The sequence below is a fragment of the Lagopus muta genome, chromosome 1, assembly GCF_023343835.1.
Source record: "Lagopus muta isolate bLagMut1 chromosome 1, bLagMut1 primary, whole genome shotgun sequence".
Taxonomy (NCBI): domain Eukaryota; kingdom Metazoa; phylum Chordata; class Aves; order Galliformes; family Phasianidae; genus Lagopus; species Lagopus muta.
In genome coordinates, this window is record NC_064433.1 from 129,176,694 (window position 1) to 129,194,294 (window position 17,601).

General features: G+C 39.6%; 1 protein-coding gene and 1 long non-coding RNA gene across 3 annotated transcripts in view; both read left to right on the top strand.

The window, feature by feature from the left end:
* The window catches only part of LOC125688422 (uncharacterized), a 140,619-nt gene that overhangs the window by 80,428 nt on the left and 42,590 nt on the right, over positions 1 to 17,601 (top strand). The gene's annotated exons all lie outside the window — the stretch shown is intronic.
* The window catches only part of SLC9A7 (solute carrier family 9 member A7), an 81,629-nt gene that overhangs the window by 21,438 nt on the left and 42,590 nt on the right, over positions 1 to 17,601 (top strand). For both annotated transcript variants that reach the window (XM_048934502.1, XM_048934504.1), the window contains exons 2-10: positions 7,449 to 7,648; positions 8,970 to 9,047; positions 9,669 to 9,745; positions 10,682 to 10,794; positions 12,087 to 12,192; positions 12,485 to 12,626; positions 16,565 to 16,670; positions 17,035 to 17,123; positions 17,239 to 17,352. In XM_048934502.1, the coding sequence (XP_048790459.1) occupies positions 7,449 to 7,648; positions 8,970 to 9,047; positions 9,669 to 9,745; positions 10,682 to 10,794; positions 12,087 to 12,192; positions 12,485 to 12,626; positions 16,565 to 16,670; positions 17,035 to 17,123; positions 17,239 to 17,352 (1,025 nt within the window). The remainder of the gene's footprint in view (positions 1 to 7,448; positions 7,649 to 8,969; positions 9,048 to 9,668; positions 9,746 to 10,681; positions 10,795 to 12,086; positions 12,193 to 12,484; positions 12,627 to 16,564; positions 16,671 to 17,034; positions 17,124 to 17,238; positions 17,353 to 17,601) is intronic.

Sequence of the window (17,601 nt, forward strand, 5' to 3'; positions counted from 1 at the left end):
GTTTGTTTTTGTTGGGGTGCCTGCTAGTCTGGTCCCAAATATGTTTTGGGGGAAAAAAATCTCAGTGTTTGAGTTTTCCCTCATTTGATTTAGAAGCCTGGGTTCAAAGATGCTTCAACGCTGCTCCTGCAGAAGGGAGTTGGGACTGCTGACTGGTGCTCTATAATAAAGCTATTTCTTCACGAGTCAGGAAAGACAATTGCAGGGTGATTGAAGTCACCCTGTGTTTCTGTGGTTGCCCGTTGCTGCCTGTGCTTATAGGAATGCACGTGGCTTTAGTATGTGTATGATTTTCACTGCTTTGGGCTTTCTAGCTAAGAAGGAATACTTGCATTTCTGAAAGTACAACTAATCTTTTAAGATATTGTATGTAAAATACCTGGCAGCAAATACTTTATTAAATATGTTACCTGAAACAATGGTTGTGCAGTAAGTGAACTTGAAAGCACAAACAGGGAGAGCTTAATTGCAGGCTCTTATCTTACTGATAATCTCTAACAAATATTTGTGCCATCTGTAACGGACAAATACTTTACAGCTGCAGTATCTTATTTCTCTGTTGAGTGTGCCTCTTTAAATTGTCCTCTGTGGCTCATCCCGTGACTCCACTGAGTCACTACTGAAGTTGGGAATTGCCAAGAGCCTTGACTCAGTCCCATGCTGGGACCAGAGGCCACATGATCTTACCACAAGACAGCAGTCTCTTCCACGACCAAGCTTTCAGCGTAAGCTGTTGAATATATGGGTTTTGCTCAGTTTGTACTTACGAATGTTAGATTCCAAAGGGGAAGGAGAAGGAGAAGCAACACATTATTCCTGGTCACCTATTTGCTGCGTACTTAGGATCACATTTCTGGTTTACAGTCTTCCTAATAGTGCCTACTCATCCTTTCCAGTTAATTGGAACACACAAATTTTTTTGCAGTTATAACTGTCTTGTATAGATTTTGAACTGCGAAATGCAGTAATTTCAGATCATGGAGTGCTGGAATTCCAACATGGTCTTCTGTCTTCTGATAATTATATTTTTAATGACCTTTTTTTGCTATCTTAAATTTATTGTTTAATCCCATTATCACCACTGAATAAAATGTATCTGCCTTCTCCTTTAGTTCACATTCTTTTGACCGTGTTGCTACGTGAGTATGTAGATCATACTAACATGACATGACCTGAAAAAAAAAAAATCCTAGAAAAATAATAAATAAAAAAAGTCAGAACAGCCAGACATAACAGTTAGTCAGACAGTAGTTTTGGCCACCTGACACTCCTGTGGCCTTTCTGGAAAGCAAGGTTTTAAAGAAGGCAGCAATGTGCATGTTGTGTGTGTCTGGCAGCATCAAGTCAACAAGTTAATTTGATGTTTGGGTACTGTGCACTGTCTCAGTAACTTTTTCTGAATAATCCTTTTATTTATTTAAATTCAGAGTTATGCTTGCTTTGGCTTATTAGGAAAATGCCCTTGATAGTGTGATACTTGATGTCCTAGAAGGAAGAATTAGTGCAGAGCAACATTATTCCATTAATGTTGTTTGCTGTCTTTTTATGTCCTTATCTAAAACAATCCTAAAGCAATGACAAAGTGTGACCTTGAGTCTGTTGTTCAACCTATTAGATTCTGGGTATCCCCGGAGTTTTGTTCGTGTTTCAGGACTGGTATCATGTGCCTCCATTCCCTGTTGAAAAATGCTCTTTTACTGAAATTCAATGAGGACTCAGAGACAATGCCTGAATTATTTTCTTTGTAAGAAGCTCTGAAACTTCCTGATAAATCACTGTGAAATTTGAAGTGTGGTTTGTCACGTTTGGAGGCTGCCTCTGTATGAGAAGTACTTTCTCTGGTGGTGCTCTGGGTTATTTGAAATAACTGTGGCATCTCAATGCACGCAAACTACCATCCTCTATTAAAATACATTGTGTATAAATATATATACAAATTGTGTATAAATACTCTGTATTCCTGGTTTTCTGCTTTGAAGATATGTGAGCAGGGTTTTCTTCCATCCTTCTTGACAGGTTTTCCTCCATCCTTGTCTGCAAGCTGGTAAAAAGTTCAGTTTGGGAGAATGGAGGAAGAATCGTGGAATGATTAAGGCTGGAAAAGACCACTAAGATCACCTAGTCCAGCCATCGGCCCATCACTATTGTGCCCACTAACCATGTCCCTCAGTGCCACATTGATGTGTTTCTTGAACACCGCCCAGGACGGTGACTGCACCACTTCCCTGTGCACCCTGTTCTCATGCCTCACCACTCTTCTTGAGAAGAAATTATTCCTAATATTCAACCTGACTCTCCCCTGGCACAACTTCAAGCTGTTACCTACTGTCCTGGGAAAGAAGGCCAATCTCCACCTCACCACAGTCTCCCTTAAGGTCATTGTAGAGTGCGATAGGATCTCCTCTGAGGTGCAACTGGGCCTTCTGCTGGTGGTGTTACCCAGCTAGATGATGGTTTGGCTTAGTGCTGATATCAAAATGCAATGGCGCTGCTTTTTTTTTTTAACTGCTGCTCTTAGCGTGTGCTTTCTCTTTGCATAACGTACTTGTCTGAGGGGTCTAGTGTCCGTAGGAAAGAGTGCAAATTGCAGCGCAGTTTAGGCTGGGGGGCCTCTGGCAAGGCTCTCATCCAACCTTCTGCTCAAAGCAGCCCCTTGCAGACCATGTTGCTTAGGGCGTATTTGTGTGAGCTTTGCTACGTGCAAGGATAGAGATAAATCAGCCTTTGGGGGCAGCTTATCCTGGTGCTTATCCACTTTGCTGGTTTTTATATTTTTTTAAATCTTATTCTTCTTCCTTTGTGTTGCAATACATTTGCTGCTGTTGGTCCTAATTCTATGCATTTTCTGAAGTCTCTCTCTTCTCTGTTTTCCTAGTGGGTAGCTGTAAACAGCAGTAAGATCTCCACTGAGTCTCCTTCAGGCAGAAATACAGTTATAACAACTTGTACTTGACGTGGATAGAGCCATAGCAGTCTGTGCCCAGGCCTTTTCTAGGACAAAAGAAACAGTATCCAAGCTGCTTTTAGTTCACCCATTGATCCAATTCACTGATTCACGGTTTGAATCCACTGATTGAGTTGTGTGTCATGGAGTGCAGATGCCTCCAGTTCTGAAATTTGCCGGCTGTTGAAGCTTCCTGAAATCTCAGGGCTAATTCTTCAGCAGGGAATTTGGCTGAAGAACCACTCAACTCTGGCCTGGGTTATGTGTGCCTGTCTGAACTGCTGAAGACAAGTCTCTGGGGTGATCTGATAGTGGCCTAACGAGGACTGTAAAAAAAGAAGGGGTCTAATTCTTTGTTGTTGTAGGACAAGAAGAAGTAGTTTCAAACTAAAAGAGGGACTTAAGAAAGAAGCTTTGACAATAAGAGTGATAAGGCCCTGGCACAGGTTGTCCAGAGGATGTGTTGGATGCCCCAATACAATGTTCTTTATGTACCAGCTGCACAATCAGACAGGTTATACAGTCAATGTAGTGGCATAAATACTTTCCCTGTTAAAAGTGAGAATGCCAGTCACACATTGAAGGCAAGGCATTAAGTATTAACTTCTGAGATTAGCCTTCCTGAGAATCCTTAAGGACAGTGGTGCAAACTTGTCCTTGCAGCAGTTACCACAAGCAACTTATGGCTTTTCTAAAATTGGGAAAAATGGGGAAATGGTTTGAAGTTGAGGGAGGGAAGATTTAGGTTGGACATCAGGGGGAAGTTCTTTACAGAGAGAGTGGTGAGGCACTGGAACAGGCTGCCCAGAGAGGTTGTGGATGCCCCATCCCTAAAGTTGTACAAGGCCAGATTGGATGAGGCCCTGGGCAGCCTGGTTAGTATTAAATGGGGAGGTTGGTGGCCCTGCCTGAGGCAGGGGGGTTGGAGATTCATGATCCTTGAGGTCCCTTCCAACCCTGGCCATTCTGTGAAAATGTTGCAGTATTTATAGCTCACCTGTAGCTCTTTGTCTCCTGCAGTAAAAGGCAGTGCTGGTTTAGTTTGTCTCTTCAGATTTCCATCTTGATGAGCTAAAATGTTCTCAAGCATTCAAATATTTGCTCTATTGATCCACATTCTTCATTAACTCTTCATCAGTGAGACCGTGCAAGATGAAGGTAGCACGGGGCTGGCATACTGATACTTTCGTATTTATTCCTAACTTCCATCCTTTCTTTCACCTCTATATAAGCAGTAGTACTGTACTGAATTTGTGCTTGTGTTGTCCTAGAAATAGCTGCTAAAGTAAGTGCATAGTGCCTCACTAGGTTTGCCCACTGAGCAGTTCCAAGTCTTATTCTCTTCTGTTCTTTTTCTGCAGCTGTGACTCTAATGTTCCAGAGATGCTTGAAGTCAAATATCTAGAGAGAATTTATAAAGGATGAACTTGCCCTCTGTATAACACATGATGACAGGCAGCTTAGGAGGGCATCTTTTCTGAAGCTGTAAATCAGGCTGTTCCGTCTGCTTAAAAAGCACTCTAGTTCTTAGGTCTTTAGTTGTTTGGGACCTTGGGGGACGGCTAAGTATATAAGCCTTTTCATCAGATGAAAAAAGTCTGTAGAAGTGATCTAACAAGTCCAGGAACTTTTTAGTGTGTAGAAGAGCAGATGTTCATTGGAACCATAAATGCTTCCCTACGGTTTTCCGTAAGGACTTTGAGCTTGTTTAGAAAAATGTTAATGACTTGAGGCTCTCTGCAGCTCACTTCTGTCAAATGTGCCTAGCTGGCACACTTCACTTGAATGCTCAGAACCTGCTCTTTATGGACTGTGTGATAACTATAGCAGCATGCCTGTGCTTTGTGAGATTAGGGATCTGTTCCACTCTTGTGACTCATCTTCTGAGTTGCCTAGTTGTTTTTTCTCTGATGACGCTTGCTGTAGGATGTGTGTGGCCATTTTGGGCCCCACATGTTTTCATACCTATTTCCTTTCTGGACTGAGCCCTGTGCAGTTCTAAGCAGGACTGAGCCCTAGCAGCACCCTCCCTTGACTAGCTGCCACTGCTTCTTATGGCCTCCTACCTTCTTGCTGGCCACCCCGAGGAAAGCAGTAGCTGCAGACTTCAGTCTCGGCTGCATCCTGATGTTTTTTCCTGCAGTTGTTGTTGGAGGAGTTGCAAGATAGCAGCCTGACAGCAGGGATCGGATGTTCCTAAACTGTGTGGTGCTTGATGTGAAGGATGTCCACTTTGATATTTTATCAGCAGGAAGGGTACAAAACAGGATATTTCCCAGCAGCTGTTGTAGCCAGACCATGGAATACTGATGGTTAAAGTATGTTTAACCTCAAACATTAAATGTGAGTTATGGATATAATTGTCATGTAGTTGAATCCAGACTTAAAATAATAGCTATGTTTTATTATAGCGGAGAAAATGTAAGAGTGAATTATGTCCAGTTCTATCATATAATCACATCCTACTCTGTTGTGCATCCTCCTAATACAATGGCAACAAGGTTTCCCATCTGCTTTAGCAATGAATTCACTGAATGATGCTCTCTGAGCCTTAGGCTGCGAAATCTATCCTCCTCAATATTCTCAGCTTAGTAGCAGTACAGAGCTGGTTTTGTGCCACCATTGTGTATAAATTAATCTGTGGAGTTTTCTTTGTTGCTTCTGATTTACTGCAGGGCTTTGGCAGATGCTGGCTAGCTGAATTTCTAAGGCTGAACATCTTCCTGATGTATTATGTGAGCCTAGCCCTCTCTAGGGATGAGGGGAGTGAGAGCAATAAGTAAGTTTTGGCAATCTGACTAGTGGGGTTTGTGGAAAATGTCTGTAGCCATAATTGGCAGTGCAAACGGCTTGAAGTTGACTGGCAATAACCTGTCATTTTCTGCATAGCTGCATTTTTATTGCATCAGATAAGTGTAGCTGTAAAATACTCTGGGGTTGTATGGAATATGCTCTTTAAAACTCTGTATTTAAATTGTCAACATTTTAAAATGTCAGTAAGTAGTCTTGTCTTGCTGAAGAGTTTACTTCCCTGTGTTCTCCTTGAGTACATACTTTTCTAAATAAATAGTCTGTTTTCTAAATAAAATACATCTTAATCTTCCCATTACTTTTTAATGATCTTGTTGCCGTTATGTTCTCTTGGGGACCAGAGAATAACCACCCGCTCAAGTGTCACAGCTATTGTATTGTACCTTCTTTTACATCAAGACCGTTTTTCTGCTCTGAACCTGAAGAGAATGGGGAGTTGGTCTTTTTTGTTTTATGTTTGGTTTTGTTTTTTCATTACAGTTCAATTACTCTTTATATATATACCAAAAAGTTTCATTTTTTGGTGATGTGTGCTTTCTTTCTTGTTACACCTCATTTATTCTCTTGTTAATATCTGTCAACTTTATTTACCATCTGGAGAAAGAGATCTGTGGATGCAGAGTGAGGGTCACAGAGCAAAACCAGCTCTAACTACTGTCCTGCCAACAGAAGGATCATTTCTTTATTGACAGTCACCCATCATCACCTTTCAGCTGTCTGCAACAGGGATTAAATCGCAAATTATCTTAAGATGACAGGGAAGACTTAAAGGAGGTATCAATCTGTGTACTTCTCAGGCCAAAACTACTCTGACTATTCTTCCCATTCCTCCTATAGGGCTGGACAGTTGTTTTTCACAGTACATTGTAAAAGGAACAGTGTCAGTTAAAAGCTTATATTTCTTCAGTATTTTTTTGTTTTGATTCCTGGCATTGTCCATTTGGTTACATGTATTTAATTAATTTGATTGCTCATGCTAATGATGCTCATCTTACTGATGGTGTTTTCTGGCTGGATTTTCTTTAGGCTGCTTGAGTAATTATTTTTATATTCCTGAATAGCATGTCTCGTGCCTCTTGTGGTTGCTTATTTTTTTTACCTTGTTTTATTTCTGCTTAGTGAAAAGAGGCGCAGCTGACTTCTTTATACACACCGTATGAACTTTAGTTGCACAATTTGCAAATACACAGGAGATTGTGCAACTGCCATTGTTGGCTTGCTTAGAATTGCCAGGCAGAAAGCTGCATTGTTGCTGCAGCTGTATTGTGGTATTTTACAATGAATATTTTCAGTGAAGTATATTTTCAGTACTCAGTATTGTATATTTTCAGTAGTTATTTAGTTATATCGTACTCAGTTCTGCTCAGAAGGAGGTGAAATGTTTGTTACATCCCAGTTGTCAGCCTGCAGCACAATTCGGAGTTTTCGGAGAGATGTGAATGAGGGTGAGGAAGAAGAGAGATGAAAGTGAGTGTTTTGTTTGTCTCTTTGAGCAGATAGCAGATTTTACAAATTCATCAGTATCAGCATGTTTGCTTGGGTCTTCTCTTCCTTTGCAGGAAACTGGTAGTAGCCATTCACTGCAAAATATACGTAAGCTTCTTGTGTTACACCTCAGTTGACGCTCCAAACTCAGAAGCTCGGTACAGGAGTGTCAAATCAGCTTCATGGATTTTTAATCCTCTTCTTGCAGGCCTGATTGTTGGGGTAATCTTGAGATACGGCACTCCTTCTTCCAGCGGCCGTGATAAACCGCTGAGCTGCTCGCAGGAGGACAGGCCATTCACAACCCTGCTGGTCAACGTCAGTGGGAAGTTCTTCGAATATACACTCAAAGGCGAAATAAGTCCTGGGAAGATTCACAGCGTGGAGCAAAATGACATGTTGCGAAAGGTGAGGGTAGGCCAGTTCTTGTGGATGTGTGCTGTTTGGCTGCATGCTTCTCCTTCTTGAATGCTCTTAAATCTACGATTCCCTTGAATGGTAGTATCAAACGTCAGTGTTTTTGGTGGTAACTGCACCTCAATGCTTAACTGAGAAGCACCTTTTGTACTGTGTTGCTGCTGGCAAAACTGTGTTCTGTTGCCACAGTGTAATACTTTTCCAAAGCCTTTGGCTGCTGCTGGAGACTTCGTGTACACTTCTAATATCTATAAAATTCATGAAAACCAGCAGAGCAGGAAGAGCCTGATGCTACCTTCTGTAATGTAAGGTATAGAAGGAAATGAATACTCATTGCTTCTTGGTGTTATTTCCTTGTTTTTTTTTAATCTGCTTACTTTCAGGAAATAGTTGCTTGTTGCATCCTGTAATCCACCAAATTAAACAATCTGGTATTAGAAATGAAACTTATCTATCAACTTTTGCTCAGATCTGCTATTTCCTTTCTTATTTTATTCAGTGGCAGGAATTAAATCTCTTCAGTGTGTAGCTGTGTAGCAAAGCTAGACTTTTAAGTGCAGAATTGACACTTCAGGATTGTGTCTTAAAAACACTTTCAGTAACTATGATGAGGATGACTCTGAATGACTGTGAAGGTGGCTGTTTATACGTGTACCTGTCTGCTATAGACAGCTGAAGTGAGCTGATATGAGCCCCAGTCTGGGTGCACACTCTCGTATTAGTCTTCACTAGGTCTAGTCTCACATGTGTGCAGGTCTTGTTTGAATTATAAATGATTGGTTTTGTTCCTTTGTCTAGTATAGTCTTCCATGGATACCTGCAGCATCCACTGGAACACTTAGAAGTGATGGTGATTCTGCTTCCTGAAAACCAGACTTGTACGTGACTTGACTGGCTGGCAATAACAGTATGCTGGCTAGACTCAGGAAAAAAAATAACAAACAACAAATGAATGTCTAAATATAATTTCATCTGCAAATACATGAATGTCATGTGCAATTAGATACCTTTTTCAGCATCGTTTCCATTAGAATTAATTTTATTTCAAAAAAGGGACTATGTTTGGAAGTGTTGCAGGACTGTCATTGGTGATGAAGGCAAAGATTGTTTTCCTAGGTGCTGTTCCCTATGGAGAGCTGCAGTTTTTTGCTGTTGTGTCTTTATAGGGCTAAACAGTAATTTGAAAGGTCATCTTGGCCCATTGACTGTGATTTCAACACTTAAAAATAGTAAGTGTCAAAAATGAAAGAGGAAAAGGACATAAAGTGTGTGATTGTTCCTAATTTGTTTCACATTTTATTTATTATTTTAGGTTACATTTGACCCAGAAGTTTTTTTCAACATTCTGTTGCCTCCTATTATTTTTCATGCTGGTTATAGCTTGAAGAAGGTAAGTGTAATCATCTTCTGTGGAAAATTTCTTAATGGGAGACTGATCTGTTCAGGAGTGCAGTCTCCATTGCAATCATTTGTGTACATCAGTAAGAAAAATCTTGATTTCCTCTACAGATTAGGTTAGGTCATCCTGTTTTAAGAAAAAATACTTTACATATGCATGGATATAAACACGTGTGTGTATATGCACACTATCTAATCTTGCTCGTTTGTTTTCCTTTGTGCATTAGTTGCATTTGAGCTAAAAGATATGCTGCTATGAACTGTTAAATGTCCAAAGTGCAGTACATTGTACTGAGAAGTAGAGTCAAAATTCAACTCCAGTGGGGGTGTTCCAGACTCTGGATAATGAAAGGACCCAGATTGTTGTTTCACTAGAAGATGACATAAATTACTCATGTGGTGCATGTTTTTAGTTTTGAAACTAAGTCTTTCTTACTGTATATCCTACATGTATACATCTTACCAAAATTTTGTTGGACAGAATTTGCATTGCAGTAATTGAAGGATTTCTCTAGAATGTGGCAATGAATGCAAGTGTAACAATGCACTGTGTTTTTAACTTCTTTTTTTTTTTTTTTTAAAACATGTTTAAACTTTCATTTCTTCTATACAGAGACACTTTTTCAGGAATTTGGGGTCGATTTTGGCCTACGCCTTTTTAGGAACAGCAGTCTCTTGTTTTATCATTGGGTAAGTGAAATTTGTGATATCTGTCCCTTGAGTTCATTGAGCCATTCAGATAGTTTTAATTTAGTGATCTGTTTGAATGTTATTTCTGATTCTCCCACTCAAAATTAAAGCATAACTTTTGCTGAGATCTGACTTCTAAGCAATACTGATAACAAAACAATATTGTCAAGTTTGAATCACTTCACAAGTCCAGACAACTAAAGAGCAGTGTTCAGTTTCTGATCTTATGTTGTAGTCCAAAATTAAACCTTTTTAGACTTCTGTTAGAATTAACTTTATTCCAAATTGTAGGCACTACTTGTAATAGAGTCTTAGCTATCAAATTTCTGGAGATGTCCTTTCCATTTTGCATGTGCACATTCTGTCTCTCCCTCTCTGATCAGAATATGTACATCACTTTATGTATACATGCACATTTGGTTTAAGATAATCATGTTAGTTTACTTGCATACAATCACACAGATAATATTATTGTGTTCTTGGTGCATGGATATTCTGAAGTACAGAAATCCTGAGTTTGCTTAGGTGACTTCGATTTGCATCCTTCAATTTCATTACACAGAAATACTTTAAAAGCTATTCTCAGTTCAAAGCTTTTTCTCTATGTACTGTGTTGGGAGAAGCATTACCGAGGGGAATTTTGAGCATGAAAATGTTTGCTGTGGTGGAAAAAGGAAGCAGCCTGTGGAGTTTGTGCTGGTTGTATGAACAGAATTCATGCTGTGCTTGCTTTATATTTGCCGGATCATGTCTCACTCTTGACTCAGTTCCTAGAGAAGAGTGGAGGCCTTAATTTGAGAGCTTAGACTGCAGCACTGTCCCACAGAGCTCCAATGTAACAAAGCCCACCTGAAATATTGTTGCTTTTGGTTTTCCTTTGCTTGTTTGAAATATACTAACTTGTTTGACTTGGACTGTTTTATCCTTTCTCTTCAGGAATCTCATGTATGGGGTTGTGAAACTAATGAAGTTGGTGGGACAGCTCTCTGATAAATTCTATTATACAGATTGCCTCCTCTTTGGAGCGATAATATCCGCCACTGATCCAGGTAGCTTGCTGAGCAATTTTTAATGACCTTCCAAAATGATCCTGTTGCTAGGATTGTTGGCTGTATAGCACGAATATATTAATAATTCTTTATTTTCTTTGTTGTTATTCTAACATCTCTGATGTTCTGGGTGCTGTGAAAGCTATTCCATCAGTTTGGTGATTATGTGATCGTATGTTTGAGGGCAAATCCAACTTTCCTGTTCATTATACATTATTTTAATTATTTTTCCCCAACAGACTCTTTTTTAGCATGCTTCAAGTTTAGGGCTGAAAATAAATTATATTGGATATAAGGATTTCTGTGTCTTTGTTGCATCTGACATTTGATATTTTTCAAAGCTATATTTGAGGGTTTTTTTCTTTTTTTTTTCCTTCAAATGAAGTTCATACTATACAAGTTCAAAGAGAAGAATGCTCTTCTGCAAAGTAGTTTGAGCTTTTGGCAGAAAATTGAGTTATCCTTCTAAATCCAGCATGTTCACAAAGGTGTCTGTGCTTGCCAAGTCAGTCTGGAGAGTTGGTGGAAGAGCAGGGCCAGGGGATGGTGTGCTGAAGTATGAATTGTGACATTTAAAACAGATTATTTGATGTGCTCAGTGTTGTGTGTTGTGAAAATGGGAAGTAGCTCCTGTAATTGAGCTGAGCTCTGAGCAGGCTATGGCTGCACACTGTTTTTGGCCTTTGTGCAAAAAACTGCCATCTGATTTTTGAAGCTTATATATGGGAACATCTGAAATCATTCTTTCAGGTCAGACTGGAGCCTTTTTTGAAAGGACTGCTGTAAATATTTAGCAGTCTTGTCCATTTCAAATCCTGTGCAAATGCACGCTCCTGAGGCACAAGGTATGCTTTGGGGAACACTTACAGCCATTGGTGCAGTGATTGAAACAACAAAGCTATGTCAACAATCCACACATCAAGAGCAGCACAACATCTTTGTAGGTTATCTTATATGGAACACATTTTACAAAAAATAGCAGAGCATTCTACAAAAAATAACAGAAGTATTTTGTCTGCACTGTGCCAGTGCATCACAGGGGCTTTGCTATAAATGCTGTGCATGTGGGGGGGCACAGAGCTCCTGCCTAATGAGGCTACCCTAAAACTGATGGTGGAATTGTTTACCTGTAGATAAACATGGCTAGTCTGTTTCCCAGATTGATTTTGATCCTTCAATTCTTGTGTTTTATTGCTTAAGGCAAGCTGGTAAGTCTGCTTTCTCAGCTCTCAGTTGTTCCTGAAGTCATCCAGTATGGTTTTTGTTCTTTTTTTTTTTTTTTTTTCCTGCAGTTACCGTGCTGGCAATATTTAATGAGCTGCACGCTGATGTTGATCTCTATGCTCTTCTGTTCGGGGAGAGCGTGCTGAATGATGCTGTTGCCATTGTATTATCTTCGTAAGTAGCTCCTTGAATTTCTACTCTGAAATTACTTAACTGCTTTAAATGCTTTTTCTGAGGGGAAAAAAAAATAATTTTAGACATGCTGTTTTAAATTTAAGACTATTTCCTTGAACTTGACAATATATATCACAAGCCTTTGCCAAGATTCTTCAGGCATACACAGACCAGAAAGGAAAAAATTGCCTTCAGTATGGGTTGGTCTGTTCTATTGTTCATTTTCTGCTGTTAAGGATTAAAACCATTCTGATGCCACTTCTGACTTCTCATTGTGTTACTCTCTTCCTAGGTCCATAGTTGCCTACCAGCCAACAGGTGAAAACACCCATGCTTTTGATGCAGCAGCATTTTTCAAGTCAGTTGGTGTTTTCCTGGGAATATTCAGTGGTTCTTTCATGATGGGAGCAGTGACAGGAGTAGTGACAGCTCTGATATCCTTTTATATGTTAAGCTCCTCCATATGAGAAACCACATTCAGGTGCGAACAGTGCTCACCTATTTCCTGCTGTAGCAATGGTGACTCTAGCTTATTTCAACCTGAGTGTGAAGATTTAACTCTGTCTATAGAAAGATACCCACAGAAATGACTCTTTCCAGTATAACTGTGGCCATACCAGATGTATTAACAATTTATTAATTCTGCACGCAGTGTGCTGCCAGAAGGCTCAAGGTCAATAAGAGGCTCTAAATAGATGGCCTATCATTCAGTGTTAGTAATTATGAAAAGCAGTTTTTAAGGTAACTGGAAGATAACTGGTGTTTTGTTCTGTCTTCAGCAGAATCCTTGACAGCTTTTCTTTTTTTTTTTTTTTTTTTTTTTAACCCTAATGAGGTTTTTCTGAGTGTTTCTCATTCAAACTTTTTGCTGAAAATCTCCTGTCATGCAGCTTGGAAAAGACTGTACCTCTGTCAGAGTTAACATCATGACATTGTGTGCTTTGCATGACCTGTCCTGCTCTCTTGACACTTATTTAGTTTGATCAGAACTCTGAAGCACTCAGAGCAATCTGTGTGGGTTCTGCTTTGGGCTATGGCTGTAAATCTTAAGCTTGTGGTTCTTCTCCTGGAGGGGAAAAGAATCAATTTTTTTTTTTCTTTTAGACTGAGAAGGATAACAATATTTCTGTGTGTCTCAGCTTGCTTTGATCTCCCTAGGCTTCTGAAAACTGACCAAGAAAGGGTAAAATGTGATATTTTGCACAATAATAATGAACCAGTGATTCTTTATCTTAAGCAGTAGTGTCTCAGCTGTATTTAGTTACAGGCACACCGCTCAGATTTGCCCAATGGTATCCTGCATAATGGAAACTTTTCAGATATAAAGAGGAATATGTGCTGTGATGCTTTCGTGTTTTGTCTTCCAGTTCCACTGTTCTACGGTTGATGTGACCCAAAATGATGATTCTTAAACTGGCTTTTAAGCCACTGGCCACCTATAGGTCTAGCTGCTCAAATGCTGTTGCTGTGGTTTTGGTTTTCTGAGTTGCTTCTAATTGCAGCTGGAATACTTTCAAATCCATTTTGTAAAATCATGTTCTAAAGCAGCAATTGGTTCTTGCTGTTTCTAATGCTTTGCTCAGGAGGGTGCTATGAGACTAGTAGGAAGGATGCTGTTCACAAGACAGCCTCTGGTTTAAAAATAAATGCATAAAAATGCATAAACTGTTGCTTAATTATACAATTTTAACTATTTTATTTTGGAAAACTACTTAATGGTGTGTAATAATATAGAAAGTAACAGTAAATGTGCATTTTAGTCTTTGCTAGTTAGAACCTGTAACTTCAGTCATGAGTGAATAGAACCTTACTCCCAAGCAATGTTCTGTAGCTCTGTCATAGCTGTGAAGTACCCATCACCATACCTCTCTACCAGCAAAGGGCATTCATGCAGTCATGCACTGTCCTTTAAAAATAGACAGAATACTTATTTTGCAAGTACATTGCAAACAATATATTTAAACTTGTTCTGGCTTTCAGTGAACTGTCTTGGCCTCAAAGCCTTTGGTTATTATTATTATTTTTTAATAACATTTAAAGTATTGCATCATTTGGTATTTTCTTTCTAAATTGTAGAATCTACCTGGCTGGAATGAAGTGAAGCCAAAATGCTATAGCTAAGAAATAAAGAAAGAAAACTCTTTGCTTTAATGTTCAAATTAGGAAAGCAAGTAATTATTTTGAAGTATTACTTCAATTTGGTCAATTAAAATAAAATAAATAAGTGATTTTTTTTTTTCCTTTCTATCACCCTCCTCTTCCTCCAGAATGGTGACCACAAGTCTTAATTTTGAATTTAGTAAATTACTTTGATATGTTGCTTACACTATAATGGCAAGAGAAATAAAGAGTTTGATTCACAAGGCTGCCAGAAAAGACTGGAAATGAGGAATTGGTTCGAATGGGGCTCCTTTTCTGACTTCAGGAGATCAACCTTCAACCTCTTCTTCTCCCGTGGAGCAACAGATGTGACTGTCTAGTTGCTAAGGAAATACATGAATTCCTTTTGAGTCAGGCACTGGATAAATTTGTAGTGGGATTATCTAAGTCTTCTGTGGAAGATGGGTTGTAAGTACTGCTCAAGTGGTTGCTGCTTCAGAAGTATGATATTACACAGTAAGTCTGTTGGGAGGTAGGAGTGATCCATGTAGTATGTCTTCAAAAATGGCAGGGAGATGGATTATGTAGGAAAAGGACCATGTGGAGAGTAACAGCTATTTAGAAAATGCTGAGTTTTATGTTTTGTTTAATGCCAGCAGTCGTGGAGACTTTCTGATCATGATTTGGGCTTTTGTTTTGAGTTCAGCCTTCTGGCAAAGTAGGGTTGTGTTTGAAGTTGCACCTAGAATATGTGCTTCAGAGCCCTTCCCTTCTCTGAGCCATGCGGAATGCCAACAGGAAGCAGTAGTGTGGGTGGGGAGCAGGTAGCCATGCTCAGGAGTGCTTTGTGCTAACCACTGAAATGCTGCCAGCTGTTTGCCTCTGGTGTGAATCACTTGTGGCTGTGAACACCGTATTCTGTGACAAAGCCCTTGGGAGACTGCTTCCAGTGAGTCCTGTGGGCCAACTGAATACTTCTTGCAAGAATCACAAAGAGTGCTGTGAGCTGCAGACCTCCCAGGGCCTGTGAATTTCCTGTGAAAGTAGTGCTCCTCATTGTTTTTAATGTACTGAACCATGACTCCCCAAGTAGCTGTGTTGCCATTAGCTCTGATTGTGTAATGCCACAGAGAGCCCTGGGTGCAGCTATATTGTATGTGGAGAGGAGTGGTGGATGGTGGTGCAGCCCTGATGTCTCTGTCAAGGTGCTGATTGCCTTCCTGTAGACAGGGAAAGTGCTGCATCTTGCTGTTCCAAGTCTCCATACTGTTGTTCTCTTGCTGTTGCCCTGCTTGGATTTCAAAGACTGCCAGCCATCAGCCTTCAGAAGGAACAGAGGTTTCTCTACCACTCCTGTAGCACATTATTACTTTCTATAACTCCCTGTACAGTTGTGTAGCTATCAACACCTGAGCTATAGTAAGCTGTGCTATTTACGTGTTGCCAAAATAGTGAGAGAAGGGAGGAAAAAAATTCCCATAAATGGGAAGAAAAATTTTGAAATATGTGGAGAGCTGTATTTAAGGCAGCTGAAACTTGTTTCACTATTTGCTACCTATGTGAACTGTTAATTCTGTGTGTTTGACATTATTCAAGTTCTCTCATTTGGAAGATAAATTTGTTTTTTCTTCCCATGGAAAATGCTGAGCTTGCTGTGGTTGTGCTGGTGTTTTATCCAAGATGTATCAACACAGAGAGAAGAAATCTATCTTCTTGTAGGCAGGATATCAGTTTTACCTTAAAAATGCAGAAATATCCAAACTGGCTGAAAAATACTTCTCCACAAATCTGAGTGGAAAAATTCTGATAAGTGTGCTTCATCCCAGGGTTTCTGTAGTTGAGATCAGCCCTGTAAATGAAACACTTCTGAATGCATTTTATGGTTTATCTAAAGGTGACCAGTGAGTATGCGTGTGCAGATCATTGTCTAAAAATAAAATATACTGTGAGGGGAAAAAGAAAAAGCAATCTGAATGGAACACTGAGTATATATCCCTTCTGTGCTGGTACTTTGCAGGGAAATGTGGTATGGAGTAAGCTATTAGTTGAAAGAGGTGAGTTATGCTGCAGCTGTGCAGCACACATATCTAAAATTAATGATGTGAAAGGGACTCTTAATATGATGGAATCGATGTTTTTTCATGCCAAAAAAAATTTTTTTTTGGACTAGCACTGGTTATTAGCACATAAAAGCGCTTTTTGTAAATGTTAGAGAGAAGCTGAAGGACCAGTGGGTTTCTTTTACTTGTGATCCCTTAACAAATGACTTAACGTGACGAAGTTTACCAAGTTACACTGCTTCCCTCTGCTGGAAACGGCTCTCTTCTTCTTAATGTCTTGGAGCACTTTCCTGCTAGCAGAAGCCTGTGGATTTACTGGTGAGTTGGTGGCTTTGAGCACACTAAGAGAATTCCTGCCCATCTTAGCCATGTATGCATGTTCTCATTAAACCTTCCTGTGAGAAACATGATGTTTGCATTAAAGCTTCTGTATTCTATGGTATTGTATTCTGTACAATACCATAGAGGGTGGAACTCTGTGCAGTAAAAGCTCTTAAGAACAGCTTTCATTTGGCTTAAAAGCATCTGTGTCCCAGCATGCCCAGCCCCATCCTTGATTTGAAAATGAGGTTCATAAAATCTCAAGGTTAAGGGTAACCTAAAAGGAGTTGAGAAGGGAAAATATCTTGTGCTCGCATAGTAAACAGACTGATGTATTTTTTACATGTAATTCTGTTTACAGGTGTAGTGGCTGTCCTGTTCTGTGGAATTACTCAGGCACATTATACGTACAATAACTTATCAGTTGAATCAAGAAGTCGCACTAAGCAGGCAAGATCCTTTCACCTTTTGTACTATTTGTTGCTATAGTGCTGTGTACTGGTATTTTGAAAAGCATATTTATTGCTTGGCCTTTAACATGTTATTTTTTTTCTTCTTTCCTTAGCTATTTGAGGTATTGCACTTCCTGGCTGAGAACTTCATCTTTTCTTACATGGGTTTGGCACTGTTTACTTTCCAGAAACACATATTCAGCCCAGTTTTCATCATTGGAGCTTTTGTATCCTTTTTCAGTTTGTCTGAAGCTTCTCTATTTTCATGTGCGCCTGTAGACTGGTGGTGCATTTTAGCTTCATCAAATAAATGACATTGACCAAATAAATGGTGGTTGACCAGAGTATTCCTGTGTCTTGCAGACACAAGAAGTCTAAGAAAATATTTAATTAACCCTTATATCAAAGCCCTGAGGTCTCTGCCACGAAGTTGTTGGCTCTGCACCTGAGTGGGTACAAAGTCGTGTATGTTCAAC